The sequence below is a fragment of the Nicotiana tomentosiformis genome, chromosome 2 (genome assembly GCF_000390325.3).
Source record: "Nicotiana tomentosiformis chromosome 2, ASM39032v3, whole genome shotgun sequence".
NCBI lineage: Eukaryota > Viridiplantae > Streptophyta > Magnoliopsida > Solanales > Solanaceae > Nicotiana > Nicotiana tomentosiformis.
Window position 1 is genome coordinate 22,363,521 of NC_090813.1, and position 19,564 is coordinate 22,383,084.

The following is a 19,564-nucleotide window of genomic DNA, read 5'->3' on the forward strand; positions in this document are numbered from 1 at the left end:
TACTTGTATGGTGTCCCTTGTGAGGTTTTCACCGATCGTCGGAGTCTACAACATCTGTTTAAACAGAAGGATCTTAACTTGCGGCAGCGAAGATGGTTGGAGCTGGTTAAGGATTATGGCATCACCATCCTCTATCATCCCGGGAAGGCTAATATGGTGGCTGATGCCTTGAGTCGCAAGGCAGAGAGTTTGGGCAGTTTAGCATATCTACCAGTAGCAGAGAGGCCTTTAGCCTTGGATGTTCAGAACCTGAGGCAGCACTATTGGTGGAGACGAATGAAGAAAGACATAGTGAAATATGTAGCTCGGTGCCTAAATTGTCAACAGGTGAAGTATGAGCATCAGCGACCGGGTGGATTTCTTCAGAAGTTAGAAATTCCATAGTGGAAATGGGAGCGGATCACTATGGATTTTGTTGTTGGGCTCCTACGGACTCAGAGGAAGTTCGATGCAGTTTGGGTGATTGTGGATAGATTGACCAAGTCAACTCATTTCATTCCTATAGTTACTACTTACTCTTCAGAGCATCTGGATCATGTTTACATTCGAGAGATTGTCAGACTTCATGGCATACCGGTATCTATCATCTCTGAGCAGGGTACACAGTTTACATCGCAGTTCTGGAGAGTCGTACAACGTGAGTTAGGTACTCGGGTGGAGTTTAGTACAGCATTTCACCCTCAGACAGACGGGCAGTCCGAGCGCACTATTAGACATTGGAAGATATGCTCCGTGCGTGTGTGATGGATTTTGGGAGTGCTTGGGATCAGTTCTTGCCACTTGTAGAGTTTGCCTACAACATCCGTTATCAGTGGAGCACTCAGATGGAACCGTATGAGGCTTTGTATGGTAGGCGGTGCCGGTCTCCAGTGGGTTGGTTTGAGCCGAGTGAGGCTAGAGTATTGGGTATAGATTTTGTTCAGGATGCTTTGGAAAATGTTAAATTGATTCAGGATCGAATTCGTACAACCCAGTCCAGGCAGAAAAATTATGCGGATCGGAAGATTCGCGACGTTGCATTCATAGTTGGGGAGCAGGTCTTGCTCCGGGTTTCGCCCATGAAAGATGTTATGAGGTTCGAAAAGAAGGGCAAGTTGAGCCCTAGGTATATCGGGCCTTTTGAGATTCTTGAGAGGGTTGGAGACTTGCATTGCCACCTAGTCTCTCTGCAGTTCATCCAGTATTCCATGTTTCCATGCTCCGGAAGTATCACAGCGATCTGTCTCATGTGTTAGACTTCAACCCAGTCCAGTTGGATAAGGATCTATCTTATATTGAGGAGCCGGTGGCCATTTTGGACAGGCAGGTCCGAAAGTTAAGGTCAGAGAACATCGCATCAGTAAAGGTGCAGTGGAGCGGTCATCCGGTCGAGGAGGCGACTTGGGAGACCGAGCATGATATGTGCAGCTGTTATCCTCATCTTTTCACCACTTCAGGTATGTCTCTATACTCGTTCGGGGACGAACGTTTGTTTTAAGAAGGGGAGGATGTAACGACCCGGCCGGTCATTTTGAGAGTATTAGCCCTGAACCCTTATTTATTTCTCCCTCTATTTCATTTAGTGGTTACGTGACTTGCCGGAAGGATTTGTTTTGGTTTCAGAGTGAAATGAGACACATAGTCCCTAAATTAGGAGTTTAAGTTCTAGGAATTAACTGTAGTTTGAAATGTGTGAAGACGACCTCGGAATGGTGTTTCGGCAATTCCAATAGCTCAGTAGGGTGATTTTGGTCTTAGGAGCGTGTTCGGATGTTGAATTGGAGGTCCGTATGTCATTTAGCGTCAATTGGCGAAAGTTAGAAAATTGGAGGATTTTTGGGAAGTTTAACCAGAAGTGGACTTTTTGATATCGGGGTTGGCTTCCGATTCCGAAAGTTATGTGCAAAATTTGAGGTCAATCAGACTTGATTTGATAGGTTTCGGCATCGGATGTAAAAGTTTGAAGTTTTAAAGTTCATTAGGCTTGAATCAATGCACAATTCGTATTTTTTGCGTTGTTTGATGTGATTTATAGGCTCAACTAAGTTAGTGTGATGTGTTAGGACTTGTTGGTGTATTTGGTTAAGGTCCCGGGGGGCCTCAAGCGAGTTTTGGATGGTTAACGGATAGAAATCGGACTTAGAACAAAGCTAGGATTTTCTGCCTTTTGGTGCAATCGCACCTGCGAAACTATTCTCGCAGGTGCGGCTGGCAAGGTGCAAAAGCGGATTTGGGGCTTGGCCTAGGGCTGCGTCATAGGTGCGTGTAGCTTTCCGCATCTGCGAACCCGCAGGTGCAAGCCACGCACCGCAGATGCAGAGTGAAGGGGGAAGCTGGTTCCGCAAAAGCGTCAGTGTCGACCGCAAATGGGAGGCCACAGAAGCGGACCTCTTGTCCGCAGAAGCGAAAGAAACCACAGAAGCGGGGAGGACCTCGCATCTGAGAGACCGCAGATGCGGTTAAGTACTCCGCAGAAGCGAAAACGCTGGTCAGGCTACAAAAACAGAAGGGGTCCGACATTTTGTCATTTTTGGACCTTTCAAACACAGGTTGAGGCAATGTTTGAGCGATAATTCACTGGAAAACTTGAGGTAAGTCACTTGTGATTATTGTTAGTCTATAATATTGAATTATCATTGAGTATTTCGACTAGATTACGTATTTTTGAGGTGTAATTCGAGGATTTGAGCCTAGGGATTTAAAAATAAGATTTGAGGATTTGAAGGTCGAGTTGATGTCGGATTTTGGTAAAATTGGTATAGTTGGACTCGTGGTCGAATGGGTGTTCATATTTTGTGACTTTTACCTGATTCTGAAACGTGGGCCCGGGTCAACATTTTGAGCTGAGTTTTCAGTTCTTTGCTAAAGTTGTAGTTTCATTATTTAAATTAGTTTCTTGTAGTTATATTTATAGTATGTAATTATTTTGTCTAGATTCGAGCCGATCGGAGCCGAATCTTGTAGCTGTCACGTTTAGCCTAGTATCGCATGTCTACGTGTATTAACTCTTATTTGAAATTTTTGCAACATGCTTAGTTGAATTACATGTTTCCTTGATTATTGTATTCGGTCTTTAACTGTAGGATTCCTTGCCGTAAATTCGTTGTTCCATAATTTATGAGTTGTGTATTTACTTTTAGGACTATGAGGCGGTACCTCGGGAGCTCCGCCTGTCATGTATTTATTTTGGGACTATGAGGCGGTACCTCGGGAGCTTCCCCTATCGTGTATTTACTTTTGGGGCTACGAGGCGGTACCTCGGGAAATCCCTTATTGTATATTTACTTTTGGGACTACGAGGCGGTACCTCGGGAGATTCCCTTGTTGTGTATTTACCTTTGGGACTACGAGGCGGTACCTCGGGAGCGCCCCTGTTATTTACCTCTATTTGTTATTTTGTTACCTTTCTGTAATTTCTCATTCTCAGTCATTCATTGTATTATTATATTTTCTGCCTCATTTTTCTTTTATTCTAGTAGGGTCCTAACCTAACCTCGTCACTACTCTACCGAGGTTAGGCTTGGCACTTACTGGGTACCGTTGTGCTGTACTCATACTACACTTCTGCACATCTTTTTGTGCATATCCAGATACTGCTTATCAGACCAGATACCAGTGAGCGAGACCGTACGTGTAGACTTCTAGGTATATCTGCCAGCGTCGACAGACCTCGGAGTCCGCCTCTATCTCTATGATATTGTTTTCTTTATTTTATTAGACTCTGATGTATAGAGACACTTAACATTTCCTCTTTAGAGTTTGTGACTCGTTTCTATCGGGTTTTGGGAGTTGTAATTATTTAAATCACACTTTTTATTCGTATTTCGTATGTTGAGAATTTGAGTTGAGTTATATATTCAGTTATTCCGCAAAATATTAGGCTTACCTAGTCTTAGAGACTAGGTACCATCACGACATCTTATGGAGGAGGGAAATTAAGACCGTGACATACTTATAGTAAGAATTATAGATAATGAATATAGAATTTGATTTCCATTAAAACAATGAAGGGACGAATACGTTTTCTTGACGAAGTGGACTCTAAGAATGATATTTTGACTTGGACTCTACAATATTTGAATTGCTTTTCCGTTTTTAAATATTAATTTTTAAGATATAATTTAATTATGGAAGGACATAATAGGCAGATAATATTTTAAGGATATTTTTGTCGTCTAACATTTAGCATAGAACATTCGTGCTTATATATATATATATATATATATATATATATATATATATATATATATATATATATATATAAAACCTTAATGGAAAGGAAACACAGCATTGAACCCATTATATTTTAAAGTTATAGGTTTATATCTACTATTTTTTGCAAATTTAGATAAATTTTTATACATAAATTTATATTTCGTACCAAAAGTTATGGGTTTAATTGAACCCGTCACTTTAATACTACATCCGCCCTCGGTCCGATTAATTCGTATTCATATGGGATAGATCCATGCAGTTCAACTTTAGATTAAACTCTCTCTTTTTAAGGAAACTTTAGATTAAGCTATCAAATAAGTAATAATATAAGCAAAAGAATCTAATCTGAAATTACTTTATTTAATAAGATGTCCCCGCGGGAGCAAAATGCTTTAACCATAACATATAAGGCGCATATAGTGACTTTCTATACAAGTTTTGGAGGGATTTTAGCATTTACGTAATTTATTTGGGACCAAAGTGAAAATTTGCACCAATGTTTCTGTTGAAAAAGTCGGTACATAAAGTGCCAAATGGCAATAAACTGCAGTCACACTTTTGACCTTTCAATGAGCAAGCTGTGAACGATGGATAAACATGGCGTTGAAGCTTCGAATCCTCTCGCCACAATTGAAGATATTCAAAAACGCTTAACTCGTCCTCCGCCGCTTCACTCTCCGCAACCTCCGTCCTCTGCCGTCGCATCTCATCTGTAATCCCTTTCTCTACTCAATTCAGCTTAATTCATAACGCATTTACAAAATTCACACGAAATCTGAATTTTTTTGTAACCGCAGGTATGAATTACAGCATCAGAACTCATCGAATGTGGATACATCTCAATTGCAGAAAAGGAGAAAACTAATTACAGAGAAATTGAGAGCTAACGTTAAGGTAACGAATCGGAAGTTAGAAGATTACTTCGATCTAGCTCTCCTCTCTTCAATTCGTGCGAAAATGAACAATATTATGAAGGAAAAAGGTACAACGTCGATGAAAGTGAAGAACGAATTCGAGGAATTTGTTGTGTGGCCTGCTGGAGAAGATGATTTGGATGTGTTTTCAGAAAGTAGCAGAAGAACAGATGATGAAGCAATTGTTGATCTCAAAAACGACGACGAAGATTCGTTCGGGAATAACGGTGAAGAAATCCAGGTGGATTGCGTGGATCCGTTTCAACAGTTTGAATCAACAGCACTCATCCGGTTCAAGAGATGAAACAAAAGGGGTAAGTGCGTAACAGTAGTTTCAAGGTGGTGCCAAAAAGTGGCTCTTTTTCGTAAACGTTAAACAATAGATAGCAAATGTGAAAAATTATCGAAAAAATAACACTCTATAGCCGCGGTAAAAATAATAACCGAAAAATATATAAAATTTATATATTTTTTGTATACATATATATTATATATAAAAATTATATAAATTTTATATACTTTTTCGATTATGAGATATAAATATTTTCTGACGCGAACTAAAAGTGATAATACCTCCAAATATTACACTAGTCACAACCACCAAATATTACACTAAAAGTGATAATACCTCAAAATATTACACAAATAACTCACAACCACCAAATCCATAGGCTAACGTCTACTTTTAAAATAAGTTTTCCAAATATAATACTCCATCTACTATGGGAAAAGCTTTAGAAGATTCTTCAGTATTATCTATAATTTAAAAAAAATTACGCTTTTAAAGAAAAGGTAATCATACATCTTCGGCACATTCTCCACGACGACCAATAATCTTACAGGCTTTTGTTATGTTAGTCAGCTCATGATTTGTTGACAAACTGATGTAAGAAAGATAACGTAATGTATTCCATCATTCTCCTCTAACTAATCAATGAAACTCAAGACTAATACTCTTTCAAGTTAAGAAGGAATCCCGCACCCTCACATGGTCAAAAAAAGACAAAGATAGACAATATGACTTTTTATCGAAGATAAAAAGCTGGTAAAGCATCAAATTAAGAAGATTTTCTAGTTAGATTTTCTGAGAATTGGGATTTTTTAAGAAAAACAAACTGAAATTAGTTGAAAATTTAATGGAACTTAATTTGAAAACAGAATCTCTAACTAAAATTCGGAATGAAATCGAGTCCACTGAATGCACAGTGTATCTTTAAGAAAATTATCCCCTCGAGTACCCGATGTGTTGGAATATTATCCTCTCAGGATAGAATATTTTGACTCACCAGAGTATTGGTACATAAATACTGGTGAAATGCGAACCACTTAATGAATGTAATCACACTGGATTTTATTTGTGCAGAAGAAGAAGAAGAAGTTCAGAAAATTACTTAAGGAAAAATTTCGGGATCAAAGCGAATTTATAGTTATTTTCTTGCACTGTTTCTGAAAATTTGCAACCTTTCAGAAACAGCCATGGCTGTTGGAACACGTGTGAATATTTAAAATAATCCGGGAAACGAATTTAAAATTATTCAGGAAAAGAAACATATCGGGTCGGGGCGCGCGGGTCCTGGGTTATTCTGAGTTGCTTTTTTAATAATTAATTAAATTAATTATTAAATAATTAACAGAAAATTTGTCCAAAAAAATAATCAATCGATCGATCTTTGACCGAATCCGAAGCCGAAGTCGAGCCGAGCGAGTGACTACGAGACGGCGCGAGGCTTACCTTCTTTCCAACCTATTTAACACCAAGGGAAGTTCTTTCTTAATATAAGCACATTCCCCTTTTCTTCCACTAACAATAAGGGGCAATTGCTCTTTCCAAAGTATAAGGGAACAACTCACTTTCCCTTCACATTTTCTTCCCTCCATTTCCCATTCACCAACCTCCAATCCCAACAATCCCCCACATGAATGAGGAATTGCTATAAGACAAAGGAATGCACAGACGGGTGTGTGATTTACAAGCAAGAATTAATTGCATCTGGATAAGTAGGTTTTCCCTTTGAACTTTTCGTAGTGAACTTATATCGGATATACTCGGTCAATCGATAGATTTGATATCTTTGAACCGTCGAGCTTTTTGTATACTTAGACAACATAAATCACACAATCAACCCTTAACCATCTATGGTTCTCACGGTTGTGTTCGTTTCAGCCATGAACATCGCCTGGTTTCATGAGTGCTTAGAGATTGAGCCTGTACTTTCATTCCCCTTGAAGCGGCTTACACTTCACACCCACATAGGTGATTTCTAAACGTGTAGTCCTATAGACACACTATCTGGTCATTTTCTGCCAGACTTAGCAAATCATTAAAAAGATTTAAGCTTTATTGACTCATCAAAAAGCCTTAATGTTTTACCCTGATTTCTGAACAATATCTTCATCACAAGAATTGGTTGAGTTGGTTGACAATGTTGAACCATCATTCATAACTTTGTTTGATCTCTTTGAACCTAGCTCTTGGGATCTCCAAACTGCTAGGTAGAGTTACCGCCATGATGACTTATCCTAGGTCTTAACCACATTCCCTTCGATGATCTTTCAAGTGCATCTCTAGATAAGCCTTTTGTAAGTGGATCTGACACGTTATCTATTGACTTCCCATAGTCAATCGTGATAACACCACTAGAGAGTATTTGTCTAACATTATTGTGTCTCCATCGTATGTGACGAGATTTTCCGTTATACATAACGCTCCTTACCCTACATATTGCTTCTCCACCGGCCTTGTTTAAAGCTATGAATTCAGATTCCATCATAGAACAGGCGATGCACGACTGTTTTGATGATTTTCAAGACACTGCTCCACCCCTAATTGTGAAAGCATATCCACTCATGGATTTAACTTCAGATGATCCGGTGATCCAATTTGCATCACTATATCCCTCAATCACGGAGGGATATTTGTTATAATGCAGAGCATAGTCTTGGGTATGTTTCAGATACCCCAAAACTCGTTTCATTGCCATTCAATGTATTTGATTGGGATTACTTGTAAACCGACTCAGTTTGCTAATAGCACATTCTATATCTGGTCACGTACAATTCATGATATACATCAAACTTCCCAATACTCTTGCGTAGTCCAGTTGTGAATCACTTTCACCTTCATTCTTTTGAAGTGTATAACTCACGTCAATTGGAGTCTTGGCAATCTTGAACTTCAAATACTTGAACTTGTCAAGTACGTTTTCAATGTAGTGAGATTGTGATAATGCTAGACCTTGTGGAGTCTTATGAATTCTGATTCCTAAGATCACATCAGCATCTCCTAAGTCTTTCATGTCGAATTTTCTAGCCAGCATGCACTTAGTAGTATTTATATCTGCCATATCTTTTCTCATTATCAACATGTCATCAACATATAAACAAACAATAACTTCATGACCTGGAGTGTTTTTAGTGTAAACGCATTTGTCATACTCGTTGACTTTAAAACCATTTGTCAACATTGTTTAGTCAAATTTAGCATGTCATTATTTGTGTGTTTGTTTAAGTCCATAAAGCGACTTAACAAGTTTGTACACTTTCTTTTCTTTACCAGGAACAACAAACCTCTCAGGTTGTTCCATGTAAATTTCTTTATCCAACTCTCCATTTAAGAAAGTTGTTTTAACATCCATTTGATAGATTTCAAGACCATACACAGCCGCCAGTGCCACTAATACCCCAATAGATGTTATCCTCGTTACTAGCGAGTAAGTGTCAAAGTAATCAAGGTCTTACTTTTGTATATAACCTTTGACAACAAGTCTTGCCCTATATTTGTCAATAGTGCCATCAGCTTTCATTTTTCTCTTAAAGCTCCATTTCGAACCTAAAGGCTTATTTCCTGGAGAAAGATCAATCAATTCCCATGTATGGTTATCCAAAATTGATTGAATCTCACTACTGACCGCCTCTTTCCAAAATGCTGAATCAGAAGATGATATAGCTATTCTGAAAGTTTGAGGCTCATTTTCAAGCAAGAATATCACAAAATCTAGTCCAAAGGAAGTAGATGTTCTTTAACGTTTGCTACACCTTGGATCCTCTTCACTTGGAGTATTTTCCTTTGGTTCTTCGCGTGGTTGTTTAGATCTTTCACTTGACGACTCGCATTCAGTTTTATACGGATAAATATTTTCAAATAATTCAGCATTATCTGATTCAATTACCGTATTAACATGAATTTCGGGATTATCAAATTTATTAACCAAAAACCGATATGTTTTACTTTTTGTAGCATATCCAATAAAAATACAATCCACCATTTTTGGTCCGAATTTTACCCTTTTGGGTAAAGGTACTTGTACCTTTGCTAAACACCCCCCACACTTTAAAATATTTTAAGTTGAGTTTTCTTCCTTTCTATTTTTCATATGGAATAGATTGTGTTTTGTTGTGGGGTACTCTGTTGAGTATTCGGTTAGCTGTAAGGATAGCTTCCCCTCCCCCCCAAACTCTGCGGTAAGCCAGAACTTATTAATAAAGCATTCATCATTTCCTTTAATGTCCTATTTTTTCTTTTCGCAATTCCATTGGATTGAGGTGTGTATGGGCAGTAGTTTGATGGATAATTTCATATTCCGAACATATCTCTGCAAAAGGAGATTCGTATTCTCCACCCCTATCACTTCTAATCATTTTAATTTTTTTATTCAATTGATTCTCCACTTCATTCTTGTATTGCTTAAATGCTTCAATTGCTTCATCCTTACTATTAAGCAAATAAACATACTAATATCGAGTACAATCGTCAATAAAAGTTATAAAATATTTTTTCCCATCACGAGATGGTATTGACTTCATATCACAAATGTCAGTATGAATTAAATCTAAAGGATTTGAATTCCTTTCAACAGACTTATACGGATATTTGACAAACTTAGATTCAACACATATTTGCCATTTTGATTTATTACACTCAAATTTAGGAATTTGAGGCAATACTTCTAAATTAATTAACTTCCTCAAGGTTTTCTAATTGAAATGTCCTAAACGAACATGTTATAAATCGTATGACTCCAATAATAAGAAGAAGCTGAAATTTTATTAATATTGTCAACAACCATTACATTGAGCTTGAAAAGGCCCTATGTGAAGTAGCATTTTCCATCATACATATCATTTTTGCTTACAACAACTTTGTCGGATACAATACATATTTGAATTCATTCCTAATAAGTAGAGAACAACAACAACAACAAAAACAACAACCCAGTATAATCCCACTAGTGGGGTCTGGGGAGGGTAGTGTGTACGCATACCTTACCCCTACCATGAGGTAGAAAGGTTGTTTCCAATAGACCATTGGCATCCTTCCCTTCAAGAACTCCCCACCTTGATCTTGGGGTGACTAGAACTCACAACCTCTTGGTTGGAAGTCGAGGTTGCTTACCGTCAGAGAGAAGTTGAAACTAAATTTTTCCTAATAATAGGAACATGAAAAACGTTGTTGAGCATTAACACCTTACCGGAAGTCATCTTCAGGAATATCTTCCCATAACCCTCAATCTTGGTTGTTATAGTATTTTCCAAGGAAAGATCTTCTTGAGGACCAGCAGTAGAGTAAGTAGCAAATGCTTCTTTGACAGCACAAGCATGTTGAGTGGCTCCGGGGTCAATCCACTCCTTCGAATTTCCAACTAAGTTACATTCCGAAAGCATTGCACACAGATCATCAATGTCATCATTCTTCTCCACCATGTTGACATGTCCCTTTTTCTTATCCTTTTTCTGGGAGACGACAGTCAGGGGTTTTGTGACCAGCTTTTCCACAATTATAGCAGTTGCCCTTGAATTTTTTCTTGTTCTGCTCCTTAGTCTGTCCAAAAGACCTCTTCCTTTTCTTACTTTTTGGAGCAGCCTTTTCAACGATATTGTCACGACCCAAAATCCCACCACAGGCGTCGTGATGGCACCTAGTCTCTAAGACTAGGTAAGCCGATTTCAATTACATTTTGAAGCCATTTTTTTTTAAGTAATCAAAACTAACAGCGAAAGTAATTACGATATACAATCTCCCAAGACTAGTAGTACTGAGTCACGAACTCTAACTGAATACATGGAATGATCACGAGAACCGAATATATAATACTGTTTGATTACAAATTAACAGTGCAATGAAATGAAAAGATTCCAAGGGACTGCGACGACCAAGCAGCTCTACCTTGAATCCTTACGATCCCGCTTTAACTCTGCTCAAGTCCGATATCTCAAATACCTGGCTCTGCACAAAAATGTGCAAAAGTGTAGTATGAGTACACCACGGTCGGTACCCAGTAAGTATCAAGACTAACCTCAATAGAGTAGAGACGAGGTACAATCAAGACACTCACTAGTCTAATAACCTATGCAATATAATATACAAAATAATAGGAAAGAAATAATAATAAGGGCAGGATAAAACAACCAGTTATATGCACAACAGACAGCAAGTACCATTAATATCACTCAACAATTAATAAACACAATTACACCTATTAAATCAAGTCCTTCAAATAAATGTCTTTCACATATAATTCTTCCAGATAACTCTCTTTTAAATATAATTTTCTCAAATAATTATTTTTCAAATATAATTCTTTCAATAAATCTTTTCAAATATAATTTCCTCAAATAAATATCTTTCAAATACAATTCTTTCATATAATACTTTCTAAGTAAAAATCCTTCCAAATAAATATTTTGAATATAATTCTTTCAATAAAAAAGTCACCATGTGACACTTCATTTCATAATCATAAAAATACGGGTCTCAGCCCATTTTCATATTTTCACGGCACCTAGTGCCCATAATTAAATCATCATATTTTTCCGGCACCTCGTGCCCTCATTTCATATCACAGCTGCACGGACAATTCACGTGCCAATTATCATTATCATTACATCACAGCGCCTCGTGCCCATATTTCATATCACAACTGCACAGACAATTCACGTGCCAAATATCCTCATTATTTACTCACGGCACCTCGTGCCCAGATTTCATTTTATAATCTGCCTGGCAAGAGCCACAGGCTCTCAATTTCAACATAAAACAGATTGTTATCAATTTACTATCAACAAGACCAATTACACGAGGCATAAAAATAAACGCAAGAAAAATCACAACATCACATAAAAATCATCAACACCACAATCCCACATCATCACATATCGTCCCTGACAATAGCCACCCTTATCGCTCCTATTGCCACCCTTATCACTCCTATAGCCACCCCTATCGCTCCGCATAGACAATATCAATAGCCACCCTTATCACTCCTATTGCCACCATTATCACTCCTCTTGCCACCCTTATCGCTCCGCCCAGACAATATTCCAACAAACACAACAACAGTGAAATGCCACCCTTATACCCACATAATATCAACGGTGAAATGCCACCCTTATCTCCCCAAAATAATAACTCACACAACACAACAATTTACATGGAAAATTAACATGGCAACATAATAAAATCAATTCATATCACAATTTGCCCAATGGCCACAACCAAATTCCAAAGATATAACAAAATCAATTAATTTCACAACAAATAGCCCAAGGCTCCACACAATATATATAACACCCAAAAACAATCAATAGAGATAAAAATTACTCAGCATAAAGCAAAGCCTTCATTAATACAAATTTAGATAATTATATTAACACTTATTCTTAAGCTCGCTTAAATTAATTATTTGCATAAGAAAATTCATATTGGAATTAATTTCCAAGAAATATTAAACCAACAATACTCACGAAATTTCATAAATATTTCAAGTAACAATCACATCAAATTATCATATAAAAACAAATTCAACAATAAGGATTTAGGCATGGCAAACAGATGATTTAATAATTTTCCACAATTTTCCAATTTACTACACAATAATGCCTAAGACTTTAATTCAATGAATTTTTGCACGTATAAGCCCGAGTACGTACTCCTCACCTCGCGTACACGACTTTTCACATTTCACAAATGACACATAAGACTCAATGCCTAAGGGGTAATTCCCCCACTCGAGGCTAAGCAAGACACTTACCTTTTTGAAGTTAGGCCGACATTCCAAAATAGCATTCTTGCTTGAATTGACCTCCGAACATCTCAAATCTATCCAAATTAATTGTATAACACCATTAAAATTCGTCGAAAATAATTCTAGATAATAATACGTTGACTTAAAAATTTATTCCAAAAAGTCAACAAAAGTCAATGCAGGACCCGCCCCTCGGAACCCGACATAATTTTCATGAAATCCGAATACCCATTCCGATACGAATTCAACCATACCAATTTTATTGAATTCCAATAACAACTCGACCTCCAAATCTTAAATTTTCGTTTTTGGAAGATTTTACAAAAATCTTGATTTCTTCCATTAAAATCCGAATTAAACGATGAATATAATCATAGATTCATGAAATATAAACACTTTAGGATATAGAACACTTACCCTAATCCATATGGTGAAAATCCCTCAAAAATCGCTTCAATCCGAGCTCCATAGCTCCAAATATGTCAAAAATGACTGAAACCTCAAAATATAGCTACTGCCCAGGTATTTACTCTTCGCGATCGTGGAAAACCAATCGCGATCGCGAAGAACAAACTCCCACAACTTTTCCAGACAGCATCTAGTATAATGGTCATAACTTTTTGTACAAAACTTCAAATTGCAAATGGTGTAACTTTCTGAAAACTAGACACCAAGGGCTATAACTTTCATGTGTTGCTCATCTCCTAATTCCTTATAAATTTCTAGATATAAGCTTCCAAAGTCAGCCCTGTGCAATAGAGATTTCCAAACTCTTCCCAGACAGAGCTTCCGCGATCGCGATTCACAAGGCCCCAAGCTGCTGTTTGATCTTCGCGAACGCGACCAAAAGTTCACGATCGCGATGTACACCTCTGTAGGCAGAAACCAACAATTAAAAATGGCCTAGAAATGGTTCGTAACCACCCCGAAACTCACTCGAGCCCCTCGGGACCTCAACCAAATATACTAACAAGTCCTAAAACATCATACGAACTTAGTCAAAGCCTCGAATCACATCAAACAATACTAAAATCATGAATCACACCTCAATTCAAGCCTAATGAACTTAAACTTTCAAATTTTATATCTTGTGCCGAAATACATCAAATCCATCCGGAATGACTTCAAATTTTGCACACGAGTCATAAATGACATAACAAAGCTATTCCAATTTCCAGAATCGAATTCCGACCTCGATATCAAAAAGTCAACCCCTCGGTCAAACTTCCCAAGAATTCAACTTTCGGCATTTCAAGCCTAATTGCACTATGGACCTCCAAATAATTTTTCGGACACGCTCCTAAGTCCAAAATCACCATACGGAGCTATTGACATCATCAAAATTCTATTCCGGGGTCGTCTTCATACAGTTCCTACTACGGTAAAATTCTAAGACTTAAGCTTCCATTTTGGGGACCAAGTGTCCCAAATCACTCCAAATCATCCGATAACTGAATTCAACCACACACGCAAGTCAATACACATAATAAGAAACTTCTCAGGGCTTTATGCCGCCAGACGAGGCTTAAATTCTTAAAACGACAAGTCGGGTCGTTACAGATATTCACTCCCATAATTGTTGAATTTCCACGTGACTTCTTCTCGGCTATTTTGTTATCTTCCTCAATCTTGAGACGAATCACAAGATCTTCCAACTTCATTTCTTTGCTCTTGTGTTTTAGATTATTTTTGAAATCTCTCCACGAAGGAGGAAACTTTTCAATCAGTGCATCCACTTGAAATGCTTCATTCGCTACAATACCTTCAGCAATAAGGTCGTGAAAAATAAGTTGAAGCTCTTGAACTTGGGTTCCAACAGTTTTTTTGTCTATCATTTTATAGTCTAGAAACTTGGCAACCATAAACTTTTTCAAGCACGCATCTCCAGTTTTGTACTTCTTCTCAAGTGCATCCCACAATTCTTTTGAAGCATTCATAGCATTGTAGACATTGTACAAATCATCCTCCAAAGCACTTATGATGTATCCTTTGCAAAGAAAATCTACTTGTTTTCACGCCTCAACAATCATAAACGTTTCAGTGTTTGGCATGTCGACGGCAGGCACTGGAAGGTCTTCATTGGTGAACTTCAGCATAACACGCGTGGAAAAGCCAAAAGAACATCCTTTGCTGTCGTCATTTGAAGTTGGCTCCAGAAAACATTCCTTACTTTTTCGACCGGTGGCACAACAGTTCGGCTTGACGAGGCTATTGTCGTTGCCGCAACAGTCGCAGAAGGAGTTCCATTATCAATTGTCATTTCTCACTGTCAACAATAGAACAGTTCAATTAATGGCAAAAAAAATAAACAGTAAACATCATTGTAATTAATAATAAACATTACTTTTAATAAACAAAAATCGAAGTTTTTATATACCGTTTCACCAGAAATGATGAAGTTTTTATGTTCTTAAAATCGTTTCTAAACTATGCATTTTAATACTCCGATGAAGTTTTTATATCTTCAAATTAGAAATAGAAAAATTCAGAAAGAGTAGAAAACCACAAAGGTTTTAATCTCCAGAAAATAGAATACATATTAAAGTATAAAATAATTTCCTTAAGATTGTTACCAATTTGTATTAGCTATAATATTTGAAATAGTAAATTTCATGTAACAAAAAACGGAAACAGGAAAAACAGAAGAAACAGAAAACATAATCTGTAAATAAATTTCGAAATGAAATCGAGCCCACTAAATGCACAGCGTGTCCTTAAGAAAATTATTCCTCTCAAGTACCCGAGGTATTGGAATATTATCCTCCCAGGATAGAACGATTTGACTCACCAGAGTATCGGTACCTAAAACGTTGGTGAACTGCAAACGACTCAATGGCTATAAATCACACTGGATTTTATGTTCTTCAAATTATTTCTGAACTATGAAGTTTAATACTCCGATGAAGTTTTTATATTTTCAAATCAGAAATAGAAAAATTCAGAAGGAGTAGAAAACCACAAAGGTTTTAATCTCCAGAAAATAGAATACATATTAAAGTATAAAATAATTTCCTTAAGATTGTTACCAATATGTATTAGCTATAATATTTGAAACAATAAATTTCTTGTAACAAAAAACAGAAACAGGAAAAACAAAAGTATCACAAAACAGAATTTGTAAATAAATTTTGGAATGAAATCGAGCCCACTAAATGTACAGTGTGTACTTAAGAAAATTATTCCACTCAAGTACCCGAGGTGTTGGAATATTATCCTCCCAGGATAGAACGATTTGGCTTACTAGAGTATCGGTACCTAAAATGTTGGTGAACTGCGAACCACTCAATGGCTGTAAATCACACTGAATTTTATTTGTGTAGAAGAAGAAGAAGTTCAGAAAATTGCGTAAGGAAAAATTCTGGGATCAAGCGAATTTATAGCCATTTTTTGGCATTGTTTCTAAAAATTTACAACCTTTCAGAAATAGCCATGGCTGTTGGAACAGGCGGGAATATTTAAAATAATCCGGAAAAAGAATTTAAAATTATTTGGGAAAAGAATATTTTTGATAATTAATTAAATAATTAAAAGAAAATTTGTCCAAAAAATTAATCAATCAATCGATCTTTGACCGGAGCCGAGAGACGACAACAACGGCGCGAGGACTTACCTTCTTTCCAACCCATTAAACACCAAGGGAAGTAGTTTCATAATATAAGCACATTCTCTTCTACCACTAAGGGATAATTGATCTTTCCAAAGTATAAAGAAACAACTCACTTTCCCTTCACATTTCTTCCCTCCATTTCCAATTCACCTACCTCCAATCCCAACACTAATATCCACTTATGTAACTCTAACGGACAAAATATAACATGAACTTTGTAAAGAAAGGACAAAGAGAAGAATAAGATCCTTTCACTAATCCAGCTATCTATATAAGATCGAAACTTGGACTATATATATATAAAAGATCGGAAAACTACAAAAATGAATAAAATTCTCATCTCTGATTCTCTATAATGTATCTGGGTTGGAAGAATCCCTAAAAAGTAGCTTCTTGGAATACTTTCCTTCCATTTTAGCTCATGTGTTACATTCTTTGAAAAAGGTTTAAACTCCATAAATTATTCTTGGAGTTAGAACTACACATTTCAAACTTCAGGAGCAACTCATGGAATTTGACAGTTCTTGTAGTGTTTTCATATTTTAGTTAGAAATATGTTTGTCCAACTATTTTTCCATGTCAAAAGAGCTAGCGACTAAATATATAATAAGGTCGCTTTTTAAAATAGTGGTTAATGTTTGATTATCAGTGTTAAAATTACTAGCTTTTTGCTAAAAATATTAAGTTGAACCCCATGTCATCACTTTGTAGTTGCCGTGCTAATATAAGCCATGGTGTGATAATATTCACTCTAGGTCAAAACCATATAGTTTTGCTCAAAAGGCATCACATTAAGAGTGTCACTAGACCTTTTATATATATATATATATATATATATATATATATATATATATATATCCAACTTCTCTTGATTATAAACTTTTAATGTGAAACGTTATTCACAAACCTACAATATTGCCCTACCATTAGACGTTATCACCCTATCTCCTGAATGACATCAACATTCACTATTTTTTCCATGCATGCAACAACGTCATGGCAGATGACAGCCATCACATTCTGGAGACAAATAGTGGACTAGTGGTGCTGCTCAAGTTACCTGAAAAGCTTAAAGATTATGTAAGATAAGATTACCCTTTCGAATTTCTAAAAAGGAATAAAATAAGAAATGATTACAAAGGAGGGCCTAACAGTATATAAACGGAAAGTACCCTTCTAATTTTACGAAAGAGAACTATAGATAAGCAACAATGGGTTTTTCCTCCAATCCAGCATATCTAATTCCAGCCAATTGGCAACAGGTTTTGATTTTTCCTTCAACAGTTTGCTTCTTTTTCCCATAGCTTAATTCTTTACCGAAAAGTATAGAATTATATAAAGACTAATATTCCTCTCACCTTTTAATTTTGAACCTTTTTTTTAAATTGTTGCATATACTTGATATCTCAGTTTTTGCTTTTCTATTGGTCTTTCTCTTTTTTTAGAACGATGGAAGTAGCAGCGCAAATCTTCAGTTTCTATCAACACAATTAGAGCCTGCACCGCCACCACTACCACCACCTCCACCGCCATCGCAACCCTATGTAGGTGCGGCAGGTGAGAGGCAGATTTAATATTTAAAATGGACACGTTGCTTTAATCACTGATCCCATTATATATTTTTTATTTATGAGTACATAATTTATTAATTCTTGATATTTATTAACTTTTCACGTATAGTATTTCTTTTGCTCAGTGTTGAAAATGCTCGGTTCACCTGAACTCATTGATTATTATATACTCCATCTGCCTATACTGCAGGTTCCACCTGCCCTAGATCCATGCCCGAACAAGCCAGGTTAGCCAACATACGAATGCCCTTGGTCGCTTTAAAATGCCCTCGTTGTGAATCAACAAACACCAAATTTTGTTATTTCAACAACTATAGCCTCTCACAGCCTCGGTACTTCTGCAAGACTTGCAAAAGGTATATTAATGCGTGAAAAACTCATCCAAAAGTCTAACTACACTTTTAATTAATTATTTAATTATATTATGTCTTAACAGACATTGGACGAAAGATGGTGTTCTGAGAAGCGTCCCTGAGGGTGGCCGTCGTCGTCGAAGGAATAAACTAAGCAATAGCAACAATAACAATAATAATAATAATAATACCTCCAAGTCTCCAGCTTCTAGCGCTAAGAATGATGGCCTTAAAGCTACTACTAACAATTCTGGTTCATTCAACAGCAACAGATTTTACGGTCTCGTGAATCCTCAAATCCCACCTCTACGTTTCATGTCTCCTTTAGGCCAACTGACTGATCATTTTCATTATCACTATACTCCAAGTGATAATAACAGTACTTTGAATTACTCCGCAATTTCTTCTTCAGCTCCAGTTGTGGAAACCAGTATTGACAGTATACAGCTCGAAATGGAGGCACAACAATTCCCTAATTTAATGGGCAGATTGGATCCGTCTATGTCATCTGGAATTTACCCATTTTAAGTTATTTGCAGCTTACTTTCTTTTTACTGCCTGAAAACTTGTTTGGATAAAGAGTATTTCACTTATTTATACGCTTTTATGTTAGACAAAAGGTCTAATTTTCAAAGTAAATGGTTCAAAGTGTTGGCTAGAAAACATTACAGGTGATTGTATGTGTACAACTTCTGGTATATGAGATTCATGTTTTGAAGAATCTATAAAACATGAAAATAATTAAGAAGTGGGTGTCGGCGATTACAGGTAGGATTTAACTTACCAGCGTAAATAAAGTTTTACAATGTCAAATGTTTTTAAAGGAAAAATTAGTTGTGCTGGCCACTTCGGCTATTAGAGTTTGGCCATATTTTAAATTGTAATGACAAAATAGCCGTTCGCC

At 36.8% G+C, this 19,564-nt stretch overlaps 1 protein-coding gene across 2 annotated transcripts; it reads left to right on the forward strand.

Annotated features, from left to right (window-relative positions):
* Positions 1-4,741: 4,741 nt before the first annotated feature.
* LOC104112868 (dof zinc finger protein DOF2.4) lies at positions 4,742-19,378 on the forward strand. 2 transcript variants are annotated; one of them, XM_009622907.4, is made up of 5 exons: positions 4,742-4,906; positions 4,992-5,422; positions 18,182-18,293; positions 18,498-18,663; positions 18,744-19,378. In XM_009622907.4, exons 2-5 carry the CDS (start codon positions 5,240-5,242, stop codon positions 19,186-19,188), a joined length of 906 nt encoding a protein of 301 aa, XP_009621202.1. In that variant the 5' UTR covers positions 4,742-4,906; positions 4,992-5,239; the 3' UTR covers positions 19,189-19,378. The 2 variants fall into 2 exon arrangements, with proteins under 2 accessions (XP_009621202.1, XP_009621204.1); XM_009622909.4 differs by lacking the exons at positions 4,742-4,906; positions 4,992-5,422 and adding an exon at positions 17,704-17,998.
* Positions 19,379-19,564: the final 186 nt, after the last annotated feature.